General features: G+C 36.0%; 1 protein-coding gene across 1 annotated transcript in view; it reads left to right on the forward strand.

Annotated features, from left to right (window-relative positions):
• The window catches only part of HECW2 (HECT, C2 and WW domain containing E3 ubiquitin protein ligase 2), a 289,847-nt gene that overhangs the window by 166,385 nt on the left and 98,167 nt on the right, over positions 1–25,295 (forward strand). Inside the window, exons 10-13 of the mRNA XM_044669680.1 lie at positions 1,508–1,658; positions 2,352–2,455; positions 2,999–3,123; positions 10,951–11,136. Coding sequence (XP_044525615.1) covers positions 1,508–1,658; positions 2,352–2,455; positions 2,999–3,123; positions 10,951–11,136 — 566 coding nt within the window. The remainder of the gene's footprint in view (positions 1–1,507; positions 1,659–2,351; positions 2,456–2,998; positions 3,124–10,950; positions 11,137–25,295) is intronic.

Consider the following 25,295-nt stretch of genomic DNA (forward strand, 5'->3'; position numbering starts at 1 on the left):
AGTCATCACTTAATATTTAGCCATTGGTACTATAGTATTTATTTGTTCCTTGGTGATGCACAGCCTAGCCTGTCTTAATTATTATTGTTTCCCATTAATTTAATTTTGACATCAACATCATAAACACTTGGTCTGACCATACACACATGATTAAAATGGTGAAATTTGAGTTTTACAAAGGTTAAAGTAGAGTGAGAATCTTTCTAATTGTTTGATTTAAAGCCCAGTGTATAAGGTTATGTTAGCATTCTGTTAATACTCTCTTTAGGGTGAAAGCCTTTCACTTCAGCTTTGTACCAGTATGCAGTCTGAAGCTAATCTTGAGTGGTTCTTTTCTAGAAAAAATAAAAATAAAAAGAGTAGATCATGCTGTTACTTGGTTTGGTAAAGAATGGCCCAGGAAATTTAGGGATAAAAAAGCAAGTCTCAGGCAAACTTATAAATATGTCATATGTTGATTTCATTTTATGTGTTTATTTTAGTAAGCAAGTTGTTTTCACATAAGTACTTAGCAGGGGGATATCTATCAGAATATTAATTTTCTTTGAGTTGTTAAAGAAAGCATAATTGCTTAGCCAAAAATTTATCTTTTATTTAAAGGGGACGGAGGGATAGAGGGAGGGAGGGAGGGTGGGAGAGAGGGAGAGAAAGAGAGAAAGAGAGAGAGAGAGAGAGAAGAGAGAAGAGAAAAGTATATAAGTAATATAAGTATATGGAAATTGTATATATAGGTAGACAGAGAAATCAATTATTCTAGAAAATACTTGCTATTTAGAATGGTACAAGAAGACTAGACGTAGACCCTGAATGAATATTGGGCAACAGTGAACATAAACCTTTTGGTCATGACATTTTAGAGTGGACTGCTTAATGTATTAGGAAGTTGTTCCTCTCTACAATGGCTGGCTTAGTCTTTCCTCAGGGCTAGAAAATTTATGCATTTATAGGCTTTTTGAACAAAATAATTGTGAACACAAATAAAGGAGACCAATATTCAACTTATGTACTATTTTTATATACTCATTCTGTTTTTTAATGTAGGCTTTATTATAAACTATAAGTAGTATATAATTGATACCATATTACACACCTTCTCAGGGGATGAGGGGGTGGGAGAGAGGGAGAGTCTATTAAACCCAAAATTTTAAAAAAGAAAAGAATGTTATAAGTAAATAATATATATATATATGTATATATATATATATACATTTTAATGCTATGTAGGAGATATATCTACATAATATTGAATTTTCTTGTTCTTTATTTTTAAGGAAAGGCACAAATTTGGAGGCATTTTTTAAAAAAAAGTTTGCATCCTGGCTAGGATATACTTAATAAGCTGTCACTAAAAAAGATTGTGGGATCTCCAAGGGGAAGTGATACAAGGAGGTGTATGATTATAAACACAAAATTACAGTATATAAGTCTTAGGAAACACGTGCTGAATGCAGTAAACACAATTATAGTCTTACTTCCTAAGACCTCTTGTTACATTGCTGCTCTTTAGATTGGGAGGCACGGATCGACAGTCATGGAAGGATATTCTATGTGGATCATGTAAACAGAACAACAACTTGGCAGAGACCCACTGCTCCCCCCGCCCCGCAAATACTTCAGAGATCCAATTCTATACAACAAATGGAGCAGCTAAACCGTAGGTGAGAATGGCTACCATGACCATCCCTCTTTGGGTGATGATAACTGGAGGGGAGATGGTTGTCTCATTGCCCTTGGACATTGATATTAAGCCCCTGCCATTGCTCTTTTAATTTGATAGACCTCACTTCTGTGTGTATATATGTTTAATAGATATTTACAAAAGAAAGTAAGTGGCTAAATAATGTTCTTTCAGAAAATGGAGGAAAACAGTATTGACTACAATTTAAAAAATAAAAAGTTTTTAAGTCTGATAAAACTGTTTTTCCTTTTTTAGTTCAAGTAGTATCTTGTTTTTATTTTCTAATCCATAGAAACTCTAGTCTCAATGCAATTCTTTACAGGTTTGTTTTTGGTTTTGTTTGTATTTTTCTTTTGTTTTTATTTTTGACTGTAAATTTGCAACCAACTGAAGCTAAATATAAAATTGAAGTCTTATTTCAAACACTTAATAATTTCATTTTACTTGGTTAAGTGATACAGTGCTTTCTTAGAGTTAGATAATGTACCAAGAAATTTTCTAAAAAATAATGCAAAATAAACCTAATTTGATTAGGAATCTCAAGTCAAAGGAACTTTATTTAAAAAAAAAAAGAATGGATGGCTGTGTAGACAGTGAATATCTCCTTCCTCTCATGAAGTAAATTGGCTGGATTTTTGTTTTTTTATGGTCTGCACTATGATTTTGATGGCAGGTATCAAAGTATCCGTAGAACAATGACTAATGAAAGGCCTGAAGAACACGCTAATGCCATTGATGGAGCTGGAGAGGAGACAGACTTCCATCAATCCAACGCAGGTAAGAATCAGCCACTATGTTGAATCTTAGCAAGGTGAAGGAACATTGGGGCATAAATATTCCTGAGAAAGCAGCATTTATTTTTTTGGCCAAATAAATCGTTATTTTTTTAGTGCATGGCAAAGATCACAACAACAACAACAAAAAGGTAAAGTCACAGTAGATGAACTTTCTGAACTTTCTATTGGGATTATGAATAGTAAAGTTTGGGAAATAGGTCACATAATCCCAAATGGTATACTTACCTTTGGCTTTGATCTGGGTGTCTGGGAAAGAAAAATTTACCCATTTAAAAAACTTGCTGGCTGCAAAAGATGACACTATTCTATTTTACTATTTTCAAGTACAGTTAGAATTTAGTGTGCTAATTTAGATCAAAGGCAAGACTCTCTGTTGGCATAAAAGTTTTTGTTGAAGTCCAAATGCTCTTAAAGAAATGCCAGATATTCTTTGCTTTTTATTTCATGCTTCAGATCAAAGGGGTCAGATCTGGTTCAAGTAAGTAAGAGGGTTCTCTGGAAATGTTTTATTTATTCCTAATAGATTTTCGACGGGAGAATGTGCTGCCCCACTCTACCTCCAGGTCCAGGCTGACGTTACTGTTACAGTCTCCCCCTGTGAAATTTCTCATAAGCCCAGAGTTCTTCACAGTGCTGCATTCTAACCCTGTGAGTATCCCTTCTTGCCCTGGGTCCAAATTTGGATGGATGCAATTAATAGGATTAGAAGGCAAATGTATGAGGTGGTTTGTTATGTATATGTATTCATATGATGTTTTTTCTGAGTCTTGCTAAAGTGACCAGACTGAGCTTTAGTAGGAAAGAGATAAGCTTTGTATTGTATTAAATAAAAGTTGACAAGACCATCCAGTTGTAACTTATTGAAGAAATCCTCAAAGAAAAAAGTTGAAAGCAAGTCAGGTTTGGAAAGGATGCCAAGGGAACGTATAACCAAAGGTAGAACAATGCAATATTGTGGAAGAAGTCCTGGATCTGTGGTCTGATTGTAAGGTTCAGCTCTTATGCTCATGAGCTAGGTGTTCTCAAGCAGGACATTTCACTTTTTCATTTGAAAAATAAGGGGGTCGAATCAGATTGGAGTTCTTAATCTGATATCCCTCAGCCTGTTTTTAAAAAATATATATTTTGATAACTATTTCAATATAACTCATTTTCTTTATGTTCCTATGTATTTGATATTTTGCATTTAAAAACATGATTTTGAAAAAAGATCCATCGACTTCCCTGCAGGGCTAACGGGGACCACGGCAAGGTAGTTATGCTCACCTGAAATAGGTGATTTCTTAGACTCCTTCCATCTCTGACTCACCCACAATCCCATCTAACTTTTGTCTAAGGTGTGGTGTGATCAGAGCTGGCCTTGAATCCAAGGAGATCTGATTGAAGTCCAGCCTCTCGCATGTGATGTTAGTGACCCTGGACAAATCACTCTATCTCTCTAGACAATTTCCCAAGACTAAGGTGGATGGAAGGTACTGGTATGCATTGGGAAAGGGCATTTCCTAACCTGAGAGTTTTCTATTCCATTGAAATCCCAAGACCAGTCATTATCCCTAAGACCCAGAAAATTTGCCTGGCAAGGAGTTAGCTTTAAACTTCTTCTTTTGGAAGTTAGCTTTTTTACTTATCTAGCTTATCACCATGAATTCTCAAGCAGTATATAAAAATCCCAGTGTTAATATAGAGGCCTTTTGCACTACAAAGCTGACTGTTGTTTTAGCCTACCTCCCAGCACCCCCCTACAATCTCTACCAATAAACTACCAAAGGCTATTTTACCACTACTCTTTTCTCTCTTCAAATATTTCTAGACCTTCTTCAAAATCCAAATCCTGAAGCCACTAAAATGTCTTCACTTTCAATTTTCCTGACTTGCTACTTTCATCCTTGTATCTGTATTTAGGGCTAATACCTGGAATAGACAATCTCTTTACTCAAGAAGTATTTATTGAATGCTGCTTGCTATACTATGGCATAGGAGTTGAACCAGGGAATTAAATAGGAGATTAAATATTTGCTGCTGAGTAATTTATAATTCAAGGGGCCAGCTAGGTGGTGCAATGGATAGAATGCTGAGCAAGGAGTCAGGAAGACTCATCGCTCTCAGTTCGTCTGGCTTCAGATACTTACTAGCTATGTGACCCTGGACAAGTCATTTAATCCTGTCTGCCTCAGTTTTCTCATCTGTAAAATGAGCTGGAGAAGGAAATGACAAAGCATTCCAGTATCTCTGCCAAAAAAACCCAAATGGAGTGACCAAGAGTCAGACATGACTGAAGAACAGCAATTTATAATTTAAGTGGGGAGATGAGACACATTGCAAAATGATCATATAATTCCTTCTTCAAACTTTTTGTAGCCCTGTGGGCTTCCCTTTCTTTTACACCTGTCTCATTCTCCTTTATAGCCTAATAATTTTTCATACTTGTTCTTTCCATCATTCCCTTATAAAATCTCTAAGAGCAAGGTCTTGGTAATATTTATATTTATATTTGTTTCTTCTTGTATTTTCTACTTCTATTAGTACTTATGCTACTAGACACTTGACTCTGTGACCTCTCATTCTGATGGATGGACCAGTTCTTCCTCGAACCTCAGTTTTAAGGAGGAAGCCTAAACTAACCATGTTTTCATTCCTCTCCAAGCTGCACTGCTGACTCACCAGACTTTCTCTACCATGCCCCCAGTGCCAATATCTTCATCCACCCCTGACTTTTTCATTTCGCTTTTGTGTGTTATCTTCCCCCATTGGAATGTAAGTAGCTTGTGATCTGGGACTGCCTTTCTTTCTACTTGTCTTTGCATTCTCAGAGTTTAGCATAAGTGCTGAAGAAATGTTTGTTGAGGGGCATCTAGGTAGCATAGTAGATAGAGAGCTAGGACTGGAGTCAGGAGGATTTCGGTTGAACTCTGGTCTCAGTCACTTTCTAGATGTGTAGCTAGCTCTGGGTAAATCACTCAACCCAGAATGGAAACTAAGAGAGATGGTAGTGGTTTAAAAAATGTTTATTGACTTGACTTGTTGATTTTGTTTACTTGAATATGGGAAACAAAAGCACATATCTGTCAAATAAGATGAATCAAAAGGACAGAGGGGGAAAAAAGAATAGGGTGAGGGTCAGTTGACTGGACTGGTAGGTTTCTTGGAAGAGGTTTTGGGTAAGGAAGTAAAGATGGAGAAGGGGATATGAGGGCAATTGAAGTAAAAGAATAGGATGAGCAAAGAAACAGACATAAGAATCAACAAAGATTTATTAAACTTCTACTAGTACCAGATATTATGCTGGTTGCTGGGGAGACAGCAATAGAATTGAAATATCCTTTGTCCTCAAGATGCTTACATTCTATTAGAGAAGGCAACACATGCATACATATATATGTATGTATCCCTATGTATGTTGAGCAACCTAACATGGAATTTAATCACCAAAAGGTCTGTGAAGTCTACTGCTCAAAGATAAAGTGGACATTTATTCATAGTCTTGTCACTTTGTTTGCACCATTCCAAACACCAACAATTTCTAGGTGGGAGTAATTTCCCTATGTGCTCACAAAACTTCCATATACTTGTTCTTTCAATCTTTTTTTTTAAAGAAGTTGATAAGTTTTTGACTAAGCAATTAATTTTTTTCAACCAAAAATAGATTAGTATTCTAATCCAACACACACATATACATATGCATATGTATTGCTTAAGTATATATGCATAAGTATGTAAATATATTTAAATTAATAGTAGAGAGGCCATTTGGAATAGTAGATAGAAAGCAGGTCTCAGAGTCAGAAAGACCTAGGTTCAAATTGTGCTTCTGACAGATATAGACAATGTGACTTTAAATAAGTAACTTGATTCAGGGTGCTCCAAGTGACTTTCTAAGACTATAATTTTGCAGACTGGTTACCAGCTGATGTTGATAGAGGCTTACCTCACTTCTCTTCTCTATAGCAATAAAACACAAGTCCATTCTCTCCCCTCCAAAAATAGAATTAGGGATATCACCAAAAGGAGAGCTCAGGAAAGGTTTCATATAGGAAGAGGTGCTTGGGAAATTTGAAGAAAGCTCAGTTCTAAGAGGGGAATGAAGAAGGAGCAAGTTTCAGGCATGAGGGACAGTGTATAAATACTTAGATGAATAATAGAACATCACATATGAGGAATGGCAAGCAGTACTATTTGGCTGAACCACGCTAATGTGTCATACATCTACCTGAGTAGAGTAGAGTCAGATTGTAAAGGGCTTTAAATGTTAATCAGAGGAGTTTTAAAATCTTTATTTAAAATATTATTTATTTAATATTAATATATTCGTTTTATTTAAACAAATATTAATATTTTATAGCTAATTTAAATATGTAATAATGCTCTATTATGTATTTTAAAATTTATCCTAGAGGAAATAGGGAGCCCCTAGAGTTCATTGACCAGGAGATAACAGAGTAGTGCCTGTTTTTTAGGAATATCACTTTGACAACTGTGTGGTATAAAGCTTGGGGATAGGAGAGACTAGAGACAAGGAGACCAGTTAGGAGTTCAGGCAAGAGGTGATGAAGGTCTGAAATAACGTGGTAGCTTTTTTTAGACTGTGTAACTGGAATTTTATACCTTTGAACTACATTACCCAGCATCCCAATTCCTCTTTCATCCCCATATTACATCCTTACACTATTGATAAAGTTGTATGTAACCCTGTCTTTGCTCTCTTCTTCCAGTCCTCTTTGCTCTCTCTCTGATGCCCCGGTGTGGGATCCTTCTCTTTGCGCAGGCTACCACTATCCGTTTCTTCAAGTTATTATTAATAAATTCTTATAAAAATATAGAACTTGAAGTATTTGGATATTAATTTTTAATCTTACATAGACGAAATGACCTCTACAGCCCCCGTCAGCTCTATATCAACAATCCTTTGACTCTTGAGTGTGTAATGTAATTTTAGTTTTTCAACAGGTTATATACTTTCCATATCCTCATATAATTTGTAAAAACAAGCCACTTGCTAAAGATTTTATTTACAGCTCCACTGACCTACTTGTACCTTCTTCATTTCAGAAGATTTCTTTCCAAAGTAACCTTTTTAGTTGTTACTTGTTCTTCCTCTGATATCATGAGCTACTTCTGTTCCCACGTCCTTTTATCATTTAAATTTTCTCTGGTTTATAAAGGATTCTCATCTTCTTCATGGAACTGGCAATGGAAATTACCTTGAGTATTCTTGCTGATGACTCTAGGATTTTCCAAGGGAAAAAATCCCCTCTTTTTCTTGGACTAACAAGATAGTATAGAAGAAGCACTATGATTAACCTGGTGGTTTTTGAATCCTCTTTTTCCTGGCTTACTTGTGATTTGCTTGTGTTTTCATAGGCTTTAAGGATTTCATAAAGAGTAATTCTCCCCCACATTAATACATTAATTCTAAAGCATTCTTAAATTATGTTTCTCTGATTGAAAGATTGCCTTTGTATGTTTGTACTTGCCATGGCCCTCTATTTGTTACAATGAAACTTCCTCTAAAATACATATATTTTTGTTCAGAGGACTTACTTATAAGGAGGTTGGAGTTTTATTACATTCTTATCTTTTGAAATCAGTTTGTTGATGGCATGTGTATACATTTAATTAGAGTTATTCATAGATAATATTTTCAATATAGAGGAGAGAATGGCGCAAGTTAAAGTAATAATTACTTTGGCTTTTAGTGAGCTTTAGAAATGCATTGATTACAACATCAAGGTTGCCCTTAGGGCTTTATAGAGGAGGAAAAATATTTACTTTTCTAAAATCTGGTGTATATTCTTCTAAATATATGTCAATCATAAGTAATTTGCAGCATAAGTAATGAAAAGAAAACCAGTTGTCAGATGCATGCAGAAATGAATTTTCTTTCCATGTTACTAGTGAACTGGGTAAATTTCAATATAACATTTTTAGTAAATACCATTATTAAAAGAAGGTCTGCATGATAAAGCTATTTCTAGTTTCTAATACATGGCAATATTTGGTTGACCTATTTACCTGTTTAAGTGTAAAGTGCTAGGCACTGAGGGAAGTATAGAGTTAGATCAGACAGTACTGCCCTCCTGGTGTTTATCATTTAGGAAGGAGATAGGACAAGGAAATACACAATAATACAAAATAATAAGGCATAACAAGTTGTGAGTAAGAATTTTAATCTTCTTGTTCTTTAGACTAAAATTCAAGATCTGACTTCTCTGTGTCCCTTTTTGGAAAGGAAAGAGTTTTTTCTAGAGCCAGGCTAGGAATTGTATTGGTGCAGAGGTTCTTAGCCTGGGGGCTGTGAACTGTTTTTTGATAGTTATGTAATGAGAGTGAGTTTTGTTGTGGAAGAGTGAATGCTGATTCTTTCCCAAAGAGTTGTAGCTCAGACCTCTTCATCTTAAGGCATGAAAATGTATAATTCCAGGATTTTACAGATAGTGTAGTCAGGGAAATGAAAAAGCCAAAAACAGGATTCCAGGTTTCTAGATTTATTGAGTGTCTGGGAGATTCCCTCCTCACATCCTTGGGAATTCTCCGTCCTCCCTTGGATTCTTCCTTCCATAGGCATTTCAAGGGGCATTCCAGGCTGAAGAGTTGGGAAGGGTGTGGAGAAGAGGATGAGGGCATACAAAGGGCTTGGGGGATTTCCCCTAATCAAAAAGATCTTCCCTTAATTGCAAAGATCCTCAGTGCACATGGGTGGTGTTCCTTCTTGTGGCCTGTTTGTCGTGCTTTCAAGCATGTTTAGGTGTCCTTTCTCAACCCTGCAAATTCTTATCAAAGGGTAACTTTATTTTAGTCCCTTTTGTAATCTGGTGAAGCCTATGGGTCCCTTTCCAGAATAATATTATCAAATGCATAAAATATGTAATTTTAAAGAGGAAACCAATTATATTGAGCTATAATTGATGTGGTTTTGAAAAAGGGTGCTTTTTAATAGTGGTATTTTTTTTTAATGGTACTTTGAGATCCTAACTTTTTACTAGTTAGCAGATATTGCCAAATAGAATGTAGATTTCAAAACAGCATCCTTTTCCAAGGTGATAAAGGTTTTTTGGACATTCCAAGCCTGAAGGGAAGAGGGAGTACCTGATGTCATAACTTGAAGGATATTATGACTTTCTTCCCTTTGATAAATATTTTTTAGAGCCAGTCTAGAAATTGTATTAGTGCAGAGGTTCTTAACCTGGGGATTGTGAACTTTTTTTTTTTATTGATAGTTATGTAGTAAGAGGGTGAGTTTTGTTGTGGGAGAGTGAATGCTAGTTCTCTCCCAAAAAGTTGCAGCTCAGACCTCTTCACTTAAGTCATGAAAATATTTATTCAAGTATTTTACAGATAGTGTAGCCAGGGCAATGAAAAAGCCAAAGTAGGTTTCTAGGTTTCTAGATTTGTTGAGTATCTGGGAGATTCCCTCCTCACATCCTCTGCTTATCATTTAATGTCCTTCATAACCTAGCCCCCTCTTTATTTCCAACCTTCTTACCCTTTACCCCTATCTCCCTGCCATATACTTTGTGGTCCAGTGACATTGACCTTCATGCTTGTTCGAAGAACAAAATTCTCTACCTCTTGATTCTGGGCATTTTCTCTGGCAGTCATTCATACTTTGAATACTCTCCCTCCTCACCTCTGCCTACTGACTGCCCTGATTTCCTTTAAGTTCCAATTAAATTCCCATCTCCAAAGGAAGCCTTTCCCAACCCTTTTAATTTTAGTGTCTTCCCTCTCTTGTTTACTTATTATCTACTTTAAATATAGTTTGTTTATATATGTTTATTTGCTTATTGTCTTCTTCATTAGACTGTAAGCTCCTTGAGGGCAGGGATTCTTTTATCTTTTGTATCCTCAGCATTTCATACATTGTCTGGAACATAGTTAATAAATGTTTATTGATTGACAGAGAGGGGTGATAATGAGAATAATGAACACATTATGGCTGATGGTAAGACAGTATAATGATGGCAAACCTATGACACATGTGCTGGAGGAGGCCGTTCTCCTCCCCCTCTCCACATGACCCCCACCCCTACCTCGCAGCCCAGTGGGAATGCTTCCTCCCTCCCCTTTCTGGGATTAGTGGGCAGCTCACATGTGTCATGAGGGTTGCAGTTTGGTCACTTGATCTCTAAAAGGTTCACCATCACTGGTATAGAATGTGAATCTTGTTATGGGGATGGTCTGATCCAGGAGGTCATATGAGTTGACATTTATTATCTAAATGTTTTGGTCTCAGGGAAAGAGTTACAAAGCCTTCAATTATTATTAAATCTACCAGGAGTTGGTGGTACAGGATGTGTATCAGCAGGGCAGATGGCAAGAAAGTCAAAGTGGATGGCATCTCCTTAATAACAATTTACTGGATTGAATTTGTCTCTTCACATTTTATATTAATCAAGATGCCTTATTCTTTCTTTGCTTTCTGTTGAATGTATTGGTTGATGTAGAGTAACTCTTGGTTCTTCATATTTTTTTTTCCAGAGTGCCTACCGCATGTTTACAAACAACACGTGTTTGAAGCACATGATCACCAAAGTCCGGCGGGACACCCACCACTTTGAACGCTACCAGCATAATCGAGACCTGGTGGGTTTTCTCAACATGTTTGCTAACAAACAGCTGGAGCTGCCAAGGGGCTGGGAAATGAAACATGATCATCAGGGCAAGGTAACTAAAGGAAGTGGGACATTTGAGAGGGGGTGCTGGCTGGATATGGGCTATTTGACTCTTTTTGAATCCTCTTCTTCATGGCCTTACCTCCCCTTTCCACCTCCAATGCAATGCTATTTGGATGAGGTAGGTCTCTGGGAGTGTCCTACTCTGAATCAATGCAAGAGATTTGGAGAAGAGAGGTATGAGTTGGCTTCCAACAGTATGACCCCCTATTCCATCTGTTCTATTTTTTTCTGCCTACATATTATCAACATGGAAGTCAGTGTGTATTATATCCTTCATTTGACATATGTCAAGAGTTATGACTTTCATTTTCAGAGAATAAATAAGCATATGTTTTTGCTACAAATATCTTTCATATGTCTGTTGTTTTAAGAAAGAGTATATGATGTTGATCTCAATAGGAGAGAATTTTCTTTCTAGACTAGTAGCACCTACTTTGTCCTTTGTCCTCTTAAGAAGAGAAAAGGGGAAGATATAAAGGTAGAGGATATCACATATATGTGCCTGGATTAGGGGTGGATTGTCAAATTGCTCTGATCTAAAGTTTGGATATAGCCTACCTTTCACACTATCCTTGTCCATGTTCTTAATTTTCTTGACAAACTGGATTCACAAGCTGTTTTCTGATATCATCCTTCACTTTTCTATCTATGTAGTCATTTATTAGAGCTGAGCCTAATTTCTGAAATACACTCTCACCTAAGATTCACCTATGGAAATCTTCCTGTTCTTTGAGGGCCTAGCTCAGGTGTTACTTCCTCTGTGAAGTCTTCCCTGATCATGTGTCACATGAACACTCATGTGAAAGAGGTATTAGACTTTCTTTTTGGCTCAAGAAGACAGATTCAAGAACAAAAGGTCAAAGTCAAACAGAGGTTCATTAAGTCTGGATGCTAAGAAAAACTTTTAAACAATTAGAGCTTTCAAAAGTGGAGTAGGCTACCTCGAGAGACAGTGATTCTCCATCCTTTAGGTCTTTATGTAGAGGCCAGATGGTCACTTGGGTTAAATTAAAGCAGGATTTTATTTTGATTGTAGATTGAAGAAGACGGCTGCTGATTCTAAATTCTAAATCCTCTGGTTGTTGATTCTCCAGCTAAAAATTTCTCCCTCCTCATATTTTCCTTGAACACTGTGTGGATTTCTTTTACATTCTACACATATCTCTCTATTAGATTATAAATTCTCCAAAGGCAAGGACTTTGTTGTTTTTTTCATTGTAAATCTTCAGCACCTAGTACAGTGCTTTTGCACTTTGGAGGCTTATAATGAATATTTATTGAAAGAAATTGTATTTGAAGGACTTTATACTTGTAATTTAAGTATCTACCACCAGATGGTAAGGAATCCCTAAAGGTTTATTTGGATGAATAATAGGGTTAATTCATTCATACATACATACATACATACATATGTCTTACTATGATGGTTTATATAAGGATAAGAAATCTCCTAAACTTGTTATCTTTTTTATCTCCACATTATGTCTTGCATAAGTTCTGTCCTCACACAACCACCATTATAGTTCAGTTCTTCATCTCCTCTCTCAGACTAGCTTCCTGTTAGTTCTCCTTTCATTGAGCCTCTTCCCTCTCTAATCTAACCTGCAGATAGTTGCCAAAGTGGTTTTCCTAAAACATGTGCTTGATCATTGCATGCCCAGACTAAGTAAGCTTCTTTGTTGTCGTTTCATTATGTCTGACTCTCCATGACCCAATTTAGGTTTTACTTAGCAAAGATCCTGGGGTGGTTTGTCATTTCCTTCTGCAGCTCATTTTATAAATGAGGAAACTGAGGTAAACAGGGTTAAGTCATTCGCCCAGTGTCACATAGATAGTAAGTTTCTGAGGCTAGATTTGAAATCTGGAAGGTGAGATTTTCTGACTCCAGATCTGGCACTCTATTCACTGCCCCACGGATTCTCTCTTACCTCTAGGTTTAAATAGACATTCCACTGCCATTTAAAGCTCTTCATAACCTGGTCCTTGCTGCCTATCTTACACATCATTCCTCTCCACATATATTGCCATCTAGCCATATTGGCAAGTGTGCTATCACACACACACACACACACACACACACACACACACACACACACACACATGAGTTTTCCATCTTCATCCTTATTCAGTGTCTGTCTCCCATGGTGGGAATAAACTCCTTCAACTTAATCCCTCAGATTCCTTGTTTTCTTTAAGGATCCAATTTAAGCATTTATGTGGGTCCTTCCTTTACCCAGATGCTAGTGTACTCTTTTCCCCTATTACCTTGAATTCATTTTGTATATATTATGCATATACTGATATATGTATGTGCATACATACATATGTACATATTATATGTTTGTATGCCTTGTCTCCCTAGGGAGAACTAAGCTACTCGAGATCAGGGATTGTCCCACCTTTTTCTTTGTGTTCTCAGGGTTTAGCCTGGTATCTGGCACATTGTAGATCCTTCATAATTGCTTATTGACAAATTGATTGATCATTAATTTGCAGAGAAGATGCTGATTTATATTGTAGAAGAATCCCATCTTTGGGAATCTCCCTGTACTGAAGGAATCACCTCTAGACCAAATACCTATATATCTCCATTTCTACCCTCTCTGTCACTATTACTGTATCTTTTGTTGTTTGTTCAGGCGTTTCAGTTGTGTCTAACTCTTCATGACCCAATATGGAGTTTTTTTGGCAAACACACCAGAATGGTTCTCATTCCCCTCTCCAGCTCATTTTGTAAATGAGGAACCAAGTCAAACAGAGTTAAGGGACTTGCCCAACGTCACAAAATTAGTCAGTATCTACATTCAGATTTGAACTCAGGGCTTCTTGACCAGACCTAACACTCTTATTGACTGTATCACCTAGCTATCTCTATATCTTTAAATATTATTACTATATATATAGATATTGCAAGTATATATGTGTTTGCATAGACATGTATATATGTACATATAAGGGACCATACACATATATATGTATATATAAAACAATCAGCATTTTCTATATTTACATATAAATATATTATTCAAGTACATTTATATATTTATATTTTGTTTACAAAATATTTTCAATATTTATATATGACATCTATAAATCTAAAAATAGATTATATAAAATAAAAATATATAAAACAAACATTTTCTACATTTATATAAATGTATTATTTAAATATATATTTTATATTTATATATTTACATTTTGTTTATAAAATATATTTTAATATTTATATCTGACATTTATAAATATAAAAATAGATTATATAAAATAATATGTATATATATAATAAAATCAGCATTTTCTAGATTTCCAATTAACTAATCTATCAATATGGATTTATTAAGGACCTACTATGTACCAAGCCCTCTATGTGTATGTGTATGCATTATCTGTGATCCAAACAAACATATACTTGCAGAGAATTCACATTGGCTTTTCCATACAATCTTTGCCAAATAGTTCTGAGTTTTGGCTTGTGTATAGTTGGCTTAACAAATTGCTGACATTTTTGGCTTGAGAAGCCTTCAAGCTATTTTGCCTCTTAGAGGTTTGGAAGAGTTTGCTGCATCTCTTCTAAAAAGCCTGTACCCAAAACCAGAAAGACCTAAAAGCTTAGCACCCTGGCCTACAGATGGTGCCCCTTCAGGCACCACACCTTTAATTAAGCACTTAAGCTAATACTTTAGCTAAACTCTCTATTTGGGATTTCTTTCTGCTGGTGTCAGCAAGCATCTAGGGAATTATTTTGCTGGATGATAACCTTCTATAATCTCTTGGGGCCTGCTCTGTCTGGTAACTGTCAGCTACCAAAATAAACCTGTAAAAAAGAAAAATGGAAGTAATAGTATCCACCTGAGTTTCCACCATGATGATCCATTCACTAATCAGAAAAGACCCAATATTCATCCACCCCAAAAGCCAATCTACTTCTACCTTTGCTGAGGTGTTGACTTTTAACGTTTCCAGCTTGAGTGCTTCTCTTTGTAGAATTTTAAGGTAGCAAGTCTCTTTTCTGTCTGTTAAGATTTTTAAAGTAATTTAAATTTAAACACGATGTGGAAGAATAAGTTCTGGATTTCAAGTTAGATACTCAGACCAGAATCTTAGCTCCTTCACTATCTGGGCTATTTTAGTCATGTCACTTAATTCCTTTGGGGCTCAGTTTTCTAACCTGTAAAGTTGGAAGGAGAGAATTTAATTTGATGACTGCAGGAATCCCTTCTAACCTTAAATCTGTAATTCTCTGACTTTATATAGAATACTAGCAAATGACTATTCAGCATTAAAAACAGCAGCTTTCTCAAAAAGATAAGGGATCTATAATACTGAGTCTGAAAGAACTAACTTTCTTTTTTTTTTATTCCATGAATCTAAATTAATTCTTAAATAAATATCCTGACATTCAAGATCAAGATACTCATTAACTGGATCTCTTTCTGTTAGAGAGAAACAGGTAGAAAGATAGTCAAGACAGAGAAAGAGAAACTGAGAGAAGGAGGAAGGAAGGAGGGAGGGAGAAAAGAACAAAAGAAGGAATAAATACATATTATATGTGTGCCTATCAGATCTAAGGTATATTATTTGATGTTTGTAATACAGCTTGATTTTTCTCAATTGGGAAACTACATTATGAGAAAGGAAGCCACTTATTGGAAAGGGAAATAAAATCCTCTTGCGTATCAGTCTAAAGGCTCAGTATTTTTTGCTTTTCCCAGGCAGGAGAAAATCAAGGGCATTTGGCCCGTTCAACTCTAGATCATGGTAGTAATATGCAAGTTTTCAGTTTAAGTTAGAAATAAACATTTGTTAGCACTTGCATGTTGGTTGTTAATGGCCCTCAAAACTTTAGCTCTTGGCTGAGTCTGACCATTAGTCCGTTAGTCTGTTAGTTTTTTCTCAGGGGAATAATATATCTAAAAGGCAAACATCAGCTTCAATCAGCATGGATTTAAAAGATGTGCCTATGCATATATATGTATGTGCACTTATATATAGCTATGCATGTATATCTATCTATATTTATTCAACAGGATAATTTATTTAACAGGATAATGCTAATCTTATGACTTTAAGGAAACTGGATAGCAAATGATATAGTAAGAATTAAGACCCAAGCTTAAGAATCAGGAGACTTATATTCTAGTTCCGGCTAGGCCACTTAGCTATAGGACTTTGGCAAAGTGATTTAATCTCTCTAGATGTTCTTTGGCTCATCTATAAGATGGAAATGGCACTCATCTAGCCTTCCTTAGGGGACTATGAGAAGCAAGAGAGTATCATGGTAAGCAAGTAACAAGCATTTAAGTGCTTAATGTTCAAGACACTGTACTAAGCCATGAGGATACAAATATAAGCAAAAAAAATACAGTCCCAGCTCTCAAGGATCTTACATTCTAATTGGGGTGTGGAGCATTGTGAAAAAGCCATAAAGGGAATGGTCTGGGATCATCCCCAAAAATAGAGACACAAAAGATTATTATGGGGGTTTGGAGAAGTTCAGTATGGAAGAGCGTTATTGAAGGTGAGAAGACATCAAACCTTCTATCTTAAAAGCAAATAAACATTTATTAAGCCCCTTAAATGTTCTAGGAACTGTGCTAAGCGCTAGGAATACCAGGGAGGGAAAAGTTAGTTCCTGCCCTCAAAGAGCTTACAATCTTATGAGGTAAAGCAAGGCATAAAAAGGAAGCCGAAAATCTGAGGGTAGAGGGTGTACTCAATACCAGGGAATGAGGGAGAAGTTCCAAAGTAGGGAAGCCAGATTAGAAATGCAGAGGTCGTTAGGGAAGATCTAAGGTAAGAGGGTAGCACATTTATGGTGATGAAATCTTCAGAGACAGAAACACATCTGGGAGGAGGAAGAACCAGAGTAGTGGAGTCATAAGTCCTGGTTCTGATACTTTCTTAATGTGTGACCAAATATCAAACCCTCTATTTGGTTCTCAAAGCCCTCAATTGACCTGTCCCCCTTCCAATCTTCTCACACCTTGCTTCCACCATGCACTCTTCACTTGTGACTTTGGTTCCCTTGTTGTTCCTCATGCATTCGATGCCATAGTTCAGCCCTGAATGTTTTCATTGGTGGTGTCCCCCGTGGAAAGTTAACATCAATTTGCATCCCTTTTTTGCCGCCCTTAAAATGCCTTTTGGTTTTAAAACTTAGATATTTTGATTTTAGGGCTCTCCCCTAGACGTGCTGGGTCTACTCTTCTTTTGTTTAGATGTAAAAACTGGTGGGATGGGCTCTTGCTTCTTGTTTATCTGTAAATGAGAACTCTCTTGGGTGGTGAAATAATCAACCATCTAGGCAGATGCCATGTATAAGCCCTGCCATGTATCAGTTATCCCAAAGATTGAAACTTCATGGGAGGAAGTCTCTTGAGTTCATTTCCTGTGTGGCTGATGTCCAATGAGAAGCCTCTCAGGATATGCTGGAGAGGGACTGGATGATCACATCACAAAGAGAATATATTGGTTTGGGGGATAGGAAGTGGGGCATTTTTTAACCTTTTTTCTCTCCAAGTCTGGCATCTCTCTTTTATGAGCCCCACTTGGGTTATTTTAGCTTGTTCAGACTGTGTAGGGAGTCCACTGGCTAGTTTATAAATCTTGAGCAGTCTTTAATAAAATAATATTATAAAACTAAAAAATAAAGCCTTCAAAAATTTCATTCATCACAAGTAGCTACCAACCAGCCTTCTTATTTTGACCTCCTGGCTTCACTGAAGTTTTAGGTATAATCCTGCCTTCTGCAAGAAGTCTTTATTCTAGTCCTTCTAAATCTTAGTGCCTTCCCTCTGAGGTTACCTTAAAGTCATTCTATGTATATCTTGTTTGGATATATATAGTGTTTATTTTTATTGTCTCCCCCCCCCCTTAGACTATGGTACTTTCTTTGAATTCTTAACGCATAGCACATTGACTGGGATGTAGTAAGAACTGAATAAATGCTAGTTGATTTTGGGCAGCTATGTAGCCCAGTGGATAGAAATCCAAGCCTGGAGATGGTTAGGTCCTGCGCTTGAAATTGGCCTTAGATATTTTCTATCTTTGTAATCCTGGGGAAATCACTTAACCTCAGTTGCCTACCCCTTACCACTCTTTTGCCTTGGAACCAATATTTAGTATCAATTCAAAGACAGAAGGTAAGAGTTTTTAAAAAATCAAACAAACATTAGTTGTTTGGTTGATATGACCCTGGGCAATTCACTTAACTCTTCTGCGTGTATATTTTCTCATATATTAAATGGAGATAATAACACATTGCTCACCTCATAGGATCGTTGTGAGGAGAATGCTTTGTAAATTTTAACAGTTTTAGTTTTAAAAAAATCATAAAATCATAGATTTAGAGTTTGAAAGAATCTTGGAGGTTATCTAATTCAGTATCCTCATTTGGCAGATAAGTAAACTGATTCTCAGAGAGGTTAGATGATTTATCTGAGATATTATAAGTATCAAAACCAGGTCTTCCTTAAACAATTAAGTACCTACTATGTGCCAAGCACTGTGCTAAATACTCATGATACAAAAAGAAGCAAAAGATAGCCCCTATCTTCAAGGAGTTTATAATCTTAGTCAAGTCAGGGCTGAGAACAGGAGATAGGAGAGGAACTGGTTATGGTCAGAGATTCCTGATAGGAAAATCCTTAAAAGTAGGGTACTGGCTGTACCGTATGTCTTTTGAAAATATATGAAAGTATTTTGGAAATTATAATTTTTTATAAGTATAAAGCCATGAGGGGGCTGAGAACAGGCCGTGAGATTTAGCAATCAGGAGATTGTTAACCATTTTGAAGAATCCAATTTCAATAGTGTGACAGAGGGCAAAAGTTATATTGCAAGAAGTTATTGAAGGCAGAGGTAGCGAGGTGGTACAGTGAATATAGAACTGAGCCTAGTCAGGAAGACTTCTCTTCCTGAGTTCAAATCTGGCCTCAAATACTAACTAGTTGTTTGATTCTGGGCAAGTCACCGAACCCTGCTTGCCTCGATTTCCTGATTGTAAAATGAGCTAGAGAAGGATGTGACAAACCATTCTAGTATCTTTGTCAAGAAAACCTCAAATGGGGTTATGAAGAGTCCTACATCACTGAAACAACTGAACAACAATGTTAGTGAGACGGAAGTATTGGGGGAAGTGAGAATTGAATTGATCCAAGAATTTTGACTGTGGAAAGAAGAAAGTAAAGGGTACTCAATTACTTTATTTGACCTATTTTTTTTCCTAAAAAAAACAAACAAACCTACTTTGAAAAGGGAAATAATTTTTTTAATGTCCAAGAAATTACTTTGGAAATTAGAACATTTTACTTTGGAGGTAATTGTTATACTTTCATAATTCATGCCATAAGGAAAATGCTAGATTTTATTTTAAAAAAGTAGTATGCCTCCCTTATTAGTGCTATTTCTTTTCTTACTGAAATGACTGAAATGCTAGTAAGCCCATACTTTCTTTCCTTGACCTCTTTCCGTTGTCCTTCCCACTTCATTTGGCTTAGGAGATATTTCTTCATTCCTTTTCTCTAAGCAAAGATTGGAGACACTTGAAGATCCTATCCAATTCAAACCTCTTAAGTGCCATTCCATCTCTTACAAATTGGACAACCAAAAAAATCAGCAAGAATTTATTAAGCAATTATTGCTTTCTTAGCATTTTGCTAAATAATGGCAATCCAAAGACCAAAATGAACAATCTTTGTTATCAAAGAACTCGTGTCTCTTGTGTTCTTCCCTTTAAAAAAGTACTTTTCCTATTCTAGAAATGCGTGTATACTTTTAACTTTCACAGTTGAAGCTGGCCCTAGGTTTCATGCCTATGAGTCAATATTTGGCGTATGGGCTGGTTTTCATACCATATGCTAAAGCTGATAATTGAGGTGGTGGTGGCAGGAGAAATGTAATGGCAGAGTAGGAGTTTTCATTGGAGGTAGACTATCATAGTCAATACCCACTTATGGTTTCTGGTTTCACTAGAATCTGATGCTCTCTTTGGCTGAACAAATCAGACTAGTTGTGGCATGGGTCTGAATTTGGATTCAGTTAATAAACAAATTCTTTTCCAGAAGTTCATTTGCAAGTTTCTCGTTTGGAACTCAGAATTAATTTTCCCACAAAAAGCATGTTATAAATGATGGTTAATAGTTCAGGCCATTCCACAAAAGCCTTCTAATACACAGTGTACCTACACTGCGAATAGAATCCAATCTGACCAAGTTTATGCAGTGGTTTGTGAGGGAAAATTCATTCAGAATTCCAATTTGAAACTCTTTGCTTACACTTTGCTTACACACACACACACACACACACACACACACACACACACACACACACACACAATTAAGACTTGGAAACACTTCCCTCAGATCCACACTCATCCCTGCTCCAAATCATTAGTAGCATGTGATTCTTAGACCCTGATGCAAGAAGTCAGGGATAAGAGTCATAAGAGCAGTGATGAAGAACAAGGATCTCATAACAGGGAAAACACCCAGAAATACTTCTCTATTCTGGTTGGTATCCTTTCCACCCCCTTTCTTTTTTTCCTCCTGCTCTGGGAATTGGTCTTCTGATTTCTTTTCTAGAGCTACTATTTGCTGTTTCTGCTCTGCATTTCTCTTCTAATTGGGCCATTGTGGAAAAGAAACATGGTGTTAGAACTTCTTTCCTGTGCAGTTCTTTGTTGTAGTTCAGTTGTTTTTCAGTCATATCTGACACTTTATGACCCCATTTGGGATTTTCTTGGTTAAGATACTAGATACTTTGCTGTTTTCTTCTGCAGCTTACTTTACAAATGAGGAAACTGAGGCAAACAGGGATTAGTGAGTTGCCCAGAGTCATACAACTAGTAAGTATCTGAGGCTGGATTTGAACTCAGGAAGATGAGTTTTTCTGACTTCAGCCCTAGCACTCCACTATACCACATAAGCTGTTCTGTCTATAGACTATGATATTTTTGAAGTATTCTAAAGGGTTCTTTTGCTTTTACAAGAGTGGGAATTTTAAAAGTTTCTTGAGTTCTCTTTCATTTCTGCTTTCTCTTTCTTTCTCTTTCTCTCTCTCTCTCTCTCTCTCTCTCTCTCAATCTCTCTCAATCTCTCTCTCTGCCTCTTTCCTTCTCTTCCCCACCTCCCCTCCTTTCCCTCCATCCCCTCTCTTATCCCAATAAGATCAGTAATGAAGCAAGGATATCCATTAGCATCACCATTGTTCAGTATTGTGGTAGAAATGCTAGCTATAGCAATTAGACTAGAAAAATAAATTCAAAGAATAAGAATGGGTAACAAGGAAAGAAAATACCATTCTTTGCAGATAACATGATGGTATAATTAGAGAATCAACTAAAAAACTTGTTGAAGCAATTAACAATTTTAGCAAAGTTGTGGTATATAAAATAAACCCATATAAATCATTAGCATTTCTATATGTTACCAACAAAACCCAGCAGGAAGAGGTAGAAAGAAAAATCCAATTTGAAATAACTGCAGACAGATGATAGATTTTCACATAAAAACAATCTAAATAACTGGAAAAAATTAATTGCTTTTGGGTAAGCCAATATAAAAAATAACAAGAAGAATTACTGATAGATAAGCCAATATAATAATGACAATCCTATCTAACTTATTTTACTTATTCAGTGCCATACCAATTAAACTACCAAAAAATTATTTTAAAGAGCTAGAACAAAACAATAACAAAATTCATCTGGAAGAACAAAAAGTCAAGAATATCAAGGAAATCAATGAAGAAAATGTGAAAGAAGGTGGCATAGAAGTACCAGATTTCAAATGATATTATAAAGTGGTAATCATCAGTCTTGTACTGCCTAAGAGTTGTGGATCAGTAGACTAGATTAGATACAATATACACAATAGTAAAATAACATAGTAATCTATTGTTTGATAAAACCAAAGATTTCAGTTTTGGGGGCAAGAAGTCACTTTTAAACAAAAATTGCTGGGAAAACTGGAAAGCAATCTGACATTAACTAGGTATAGACCAAAATCTCACACCATAAATTAAGGTAAACATAAATAGGTATGTAATTTAGACATAAAAAGTAGTTTCATAAACAAATCAAAAGAGCATGGAAAAATATACATGGTCAGATCTATGATTAGAGAAAAGTTTATGACCAAATAAGAGATAGAGAGGGGTTCACAGGAAGTAAAGAGGATAATTTTGATTACATGGAATTAAAAAAGTTTTGCACAAATAAAACTAATACAGCTAAAATGAGAAGAAAAGTAGGAAATGGAGAAGGGGAATTTAGAGCAAATTTCTCTCATAAAGACTTTATTTCTCAAATATATATGGAACTAAACCAAATTTAGAAAAATAGGAAACATCTCTTAATTGGTAAATGGTCAAAAGATATGGACAGGCTGTTTTCAGAAAAAGAAACTAAAGCTATCAATAGTCATTTGAAAAAAATCCTCTAAATTGCTAATAATTAAAGAAATACAAATTAAAACAATACTGATATACCACCTCAAACCTATCAGATTAACTAACATGATAAAAAAGGAAAATGGCAGATGTGAAGGATATATGGAAAAATAGAGACACTAATGCATTGCTGGCAGAGTTGTGAATTGGTCTAATTATTCTGGAGAACAATTTGGAATTATTCCCAATGTGTTGTTAAAAAAAGTGTGTATACCTTTTACCTAGCAATATAACTACTGGGCCTATCTCTCTAAAAGATCAAAGAAAAAGGAAAAGGAACTATATATACAAAAATGTTTATAGTTATCTCTTTTTGTGGTGCCAAATTGGAAATTGAAGAGATACTCATCAATTAAGGAATGATTGAACAAGTTGTGATATATGAATGTGATGTAATACTATTGTTCTATAAAAATTAATTGGGAAGATTGTTTCAGAAAAACCTGGGAAGATCTATAGAAACTGACATAGAATGAGGTGAGCAGAAATCAGGAAAGCACTGTATACAATAGTCACAATATTGTAATGACTAACAAATTGTAAAAGACTTACTTGGTCTGATCAACACAGTGATCTAAGGCAATTCCAAAGGCTTCATGCTGAAAAATACTATCCACCTCTAGAGAGAACCAATGAACTCCGAGTGTAGATTGAAGCATATTTTTTCATTTTATTTTTCTTCTTTTCTTGGTAATATGGCTAATATGGAAGTTTTTGTATAACTTTACATGTATGTGTCATATTACTTATATTCTCAGTGCTTGGATGAGGGGCTACAGGGAGAAAGTGAATTTGGAACTCAATTTTTTAAATGATTATCTAAAATAAATAGTTAAAAAAGAACATTAATAACTTTGGAAAGAGTAGTTTTGGTCAAATGATGAGATCAGGACCTAGATTGGAGAGAATCTAAAAGAGAGAGCAAAGAGAGGAAGTAGATATACCTTATGTGTGCAGATTTCTCAAGAAGTTTAGCTAAGAAGAGGAGGAGAGATGTAGGATGATAGTGGTGATGGCAGGATTAAATGAAGGTTGAATGTTTATTCAAGGATAGGGGTGACATGGGTGTGTTTGTAGGCATTAGGGAAGAAAGCAGTATACAGGGAAAGGGTGAAGATTAGAGGGAATGAGGTTGATGATAGATGAGGAAATCTTCTGGAGATGATGGCAAGGGCGTGTGATCAAGTGTGCGTTTAAGTGGTATGCCTTCGGCAAGGAGAAGGGCCACCTCTTTGAGACTGGAGTAAAGGAGAAGAGAGTGAGGGAAGATGTCTGATATGAATTAAGGAGGAGAAGAAGGAGCTCTCAGAAAATGGTCTCAATTTTTAAAATTAAATGTGAGGGCCCCAGCTAAGAGGTTGAGGAAAAGAGTGCTACGGATGATTTGAGAAGAGATGAAAAGGCTTCAAACTAGATGTGGGAAGTCAATAGCAAATTGATTCAGGAGTAGAATGATTGCCTTGGTGCAATAAGGTCCAGAGATTAGATAATGTAAATTTGAAGAGGATCCAGTTAGCATTGTTTCATGATTTTTTTTCCAGTTCTTTTTATTCGGTAGAAAGTGGGACTATTTTATGGTTGGAGTTTGGTCAGCTAACTAGGTTGTGGGATAGATAGCGTGCCAGGATTAGTGTCAGGAGAACCTGAATTCAAATCCAGAATCAATTACTTATTAGCTGTGTGACCCTAGGCAAGTCCCTTAACCCTGTTTGACTTAGTTTCCTCATTTAAAATGATCTGGAGACGGAAATGGCAAACCATTCTAGAGTCATTGCCAAGAAAACCCCAAATGCGATCACAAAGAATCATACATGACTAAAAAACAACTAAACAACAAAAGATCATTGATAGGAGAATGGGACAAAGGATCCAAGAATAAAAGATAGTATAGAATTGAACTGGTTTATCAAGGAGTCATGATAGGAATGAGAGAAGAGTTTAGTCAGTGCAGGACTGATGGACCAAGGAACTGAATGGTAAAGAGAACAGAAGTAATGATGTGTTCAAAGACTAGGGTTTGGAGATCTAATGCATTAGGCAAAGATGTAATGAGAAAAGATTGTGACCAGTTAAGGAAATTTAAGAGTGCATGAAGGAGGAACACTCAGGGATTATGGGTGAGATTTAGGTTATTAGTAATGGTTTAGGTGAGCGTGGAGTTGAGGACTATTAGGTTGTGAGAATTAATCTATTGAGGAACTGGGAAGTTAGGTTTTTTGGAAGAACATCAATATATATGTCAAAGTCCCCTGATATAAAGTTATAATTCTGAAAAGAGACTGTGCCAGGCTTTGAACTCATTGAGGAAGGAAAGGAAAATGTCCTTGTGGGGTCATTAGATAATGGCTCAAAGGTATGTACACATGTGTACATATATACACACATACACACACACATATATATATAATGCTCTTATATATGCATACATGTGTGTATAAATATATATTTATATGATCTTTTCTCTTCAACCCTTTCACCCTTACAGCAAGTAACCATTCTTTAACCAAAGAGATCCTTGCCCTTCTCACCACTATCCCTTGCTTTCTAATTAAAGTGAAATATTCCTTTTGTCTTCAGCAAATAGTATCATTCATGCCTTTTCTACACTTCTACCATGATCAAAAGATTGTGTGGGGAGAAAGGGAACAATGTAGAGAAAACAGTTGTCTGTACTCCATAGCTCTGAGGAAGGAATACTTT

The sequence above is a fragment of the Gracilinanus agilis genome, chromosome 3 (assembly GCF_016433145.1).
Source record: "Gracilinanus agilis isolate LMUSP501 chromosome 3, AgileGrace, whole genome shotgun sequence".
In the NCBI taxonomy this organism is placed as follows: domain Eukaryota; kingdom Metazoa; phylum Chordata; class Mammalia; order Didelphimorphia; family Didelphidae; genus Gracilinanus; species Gracilinanus agilis.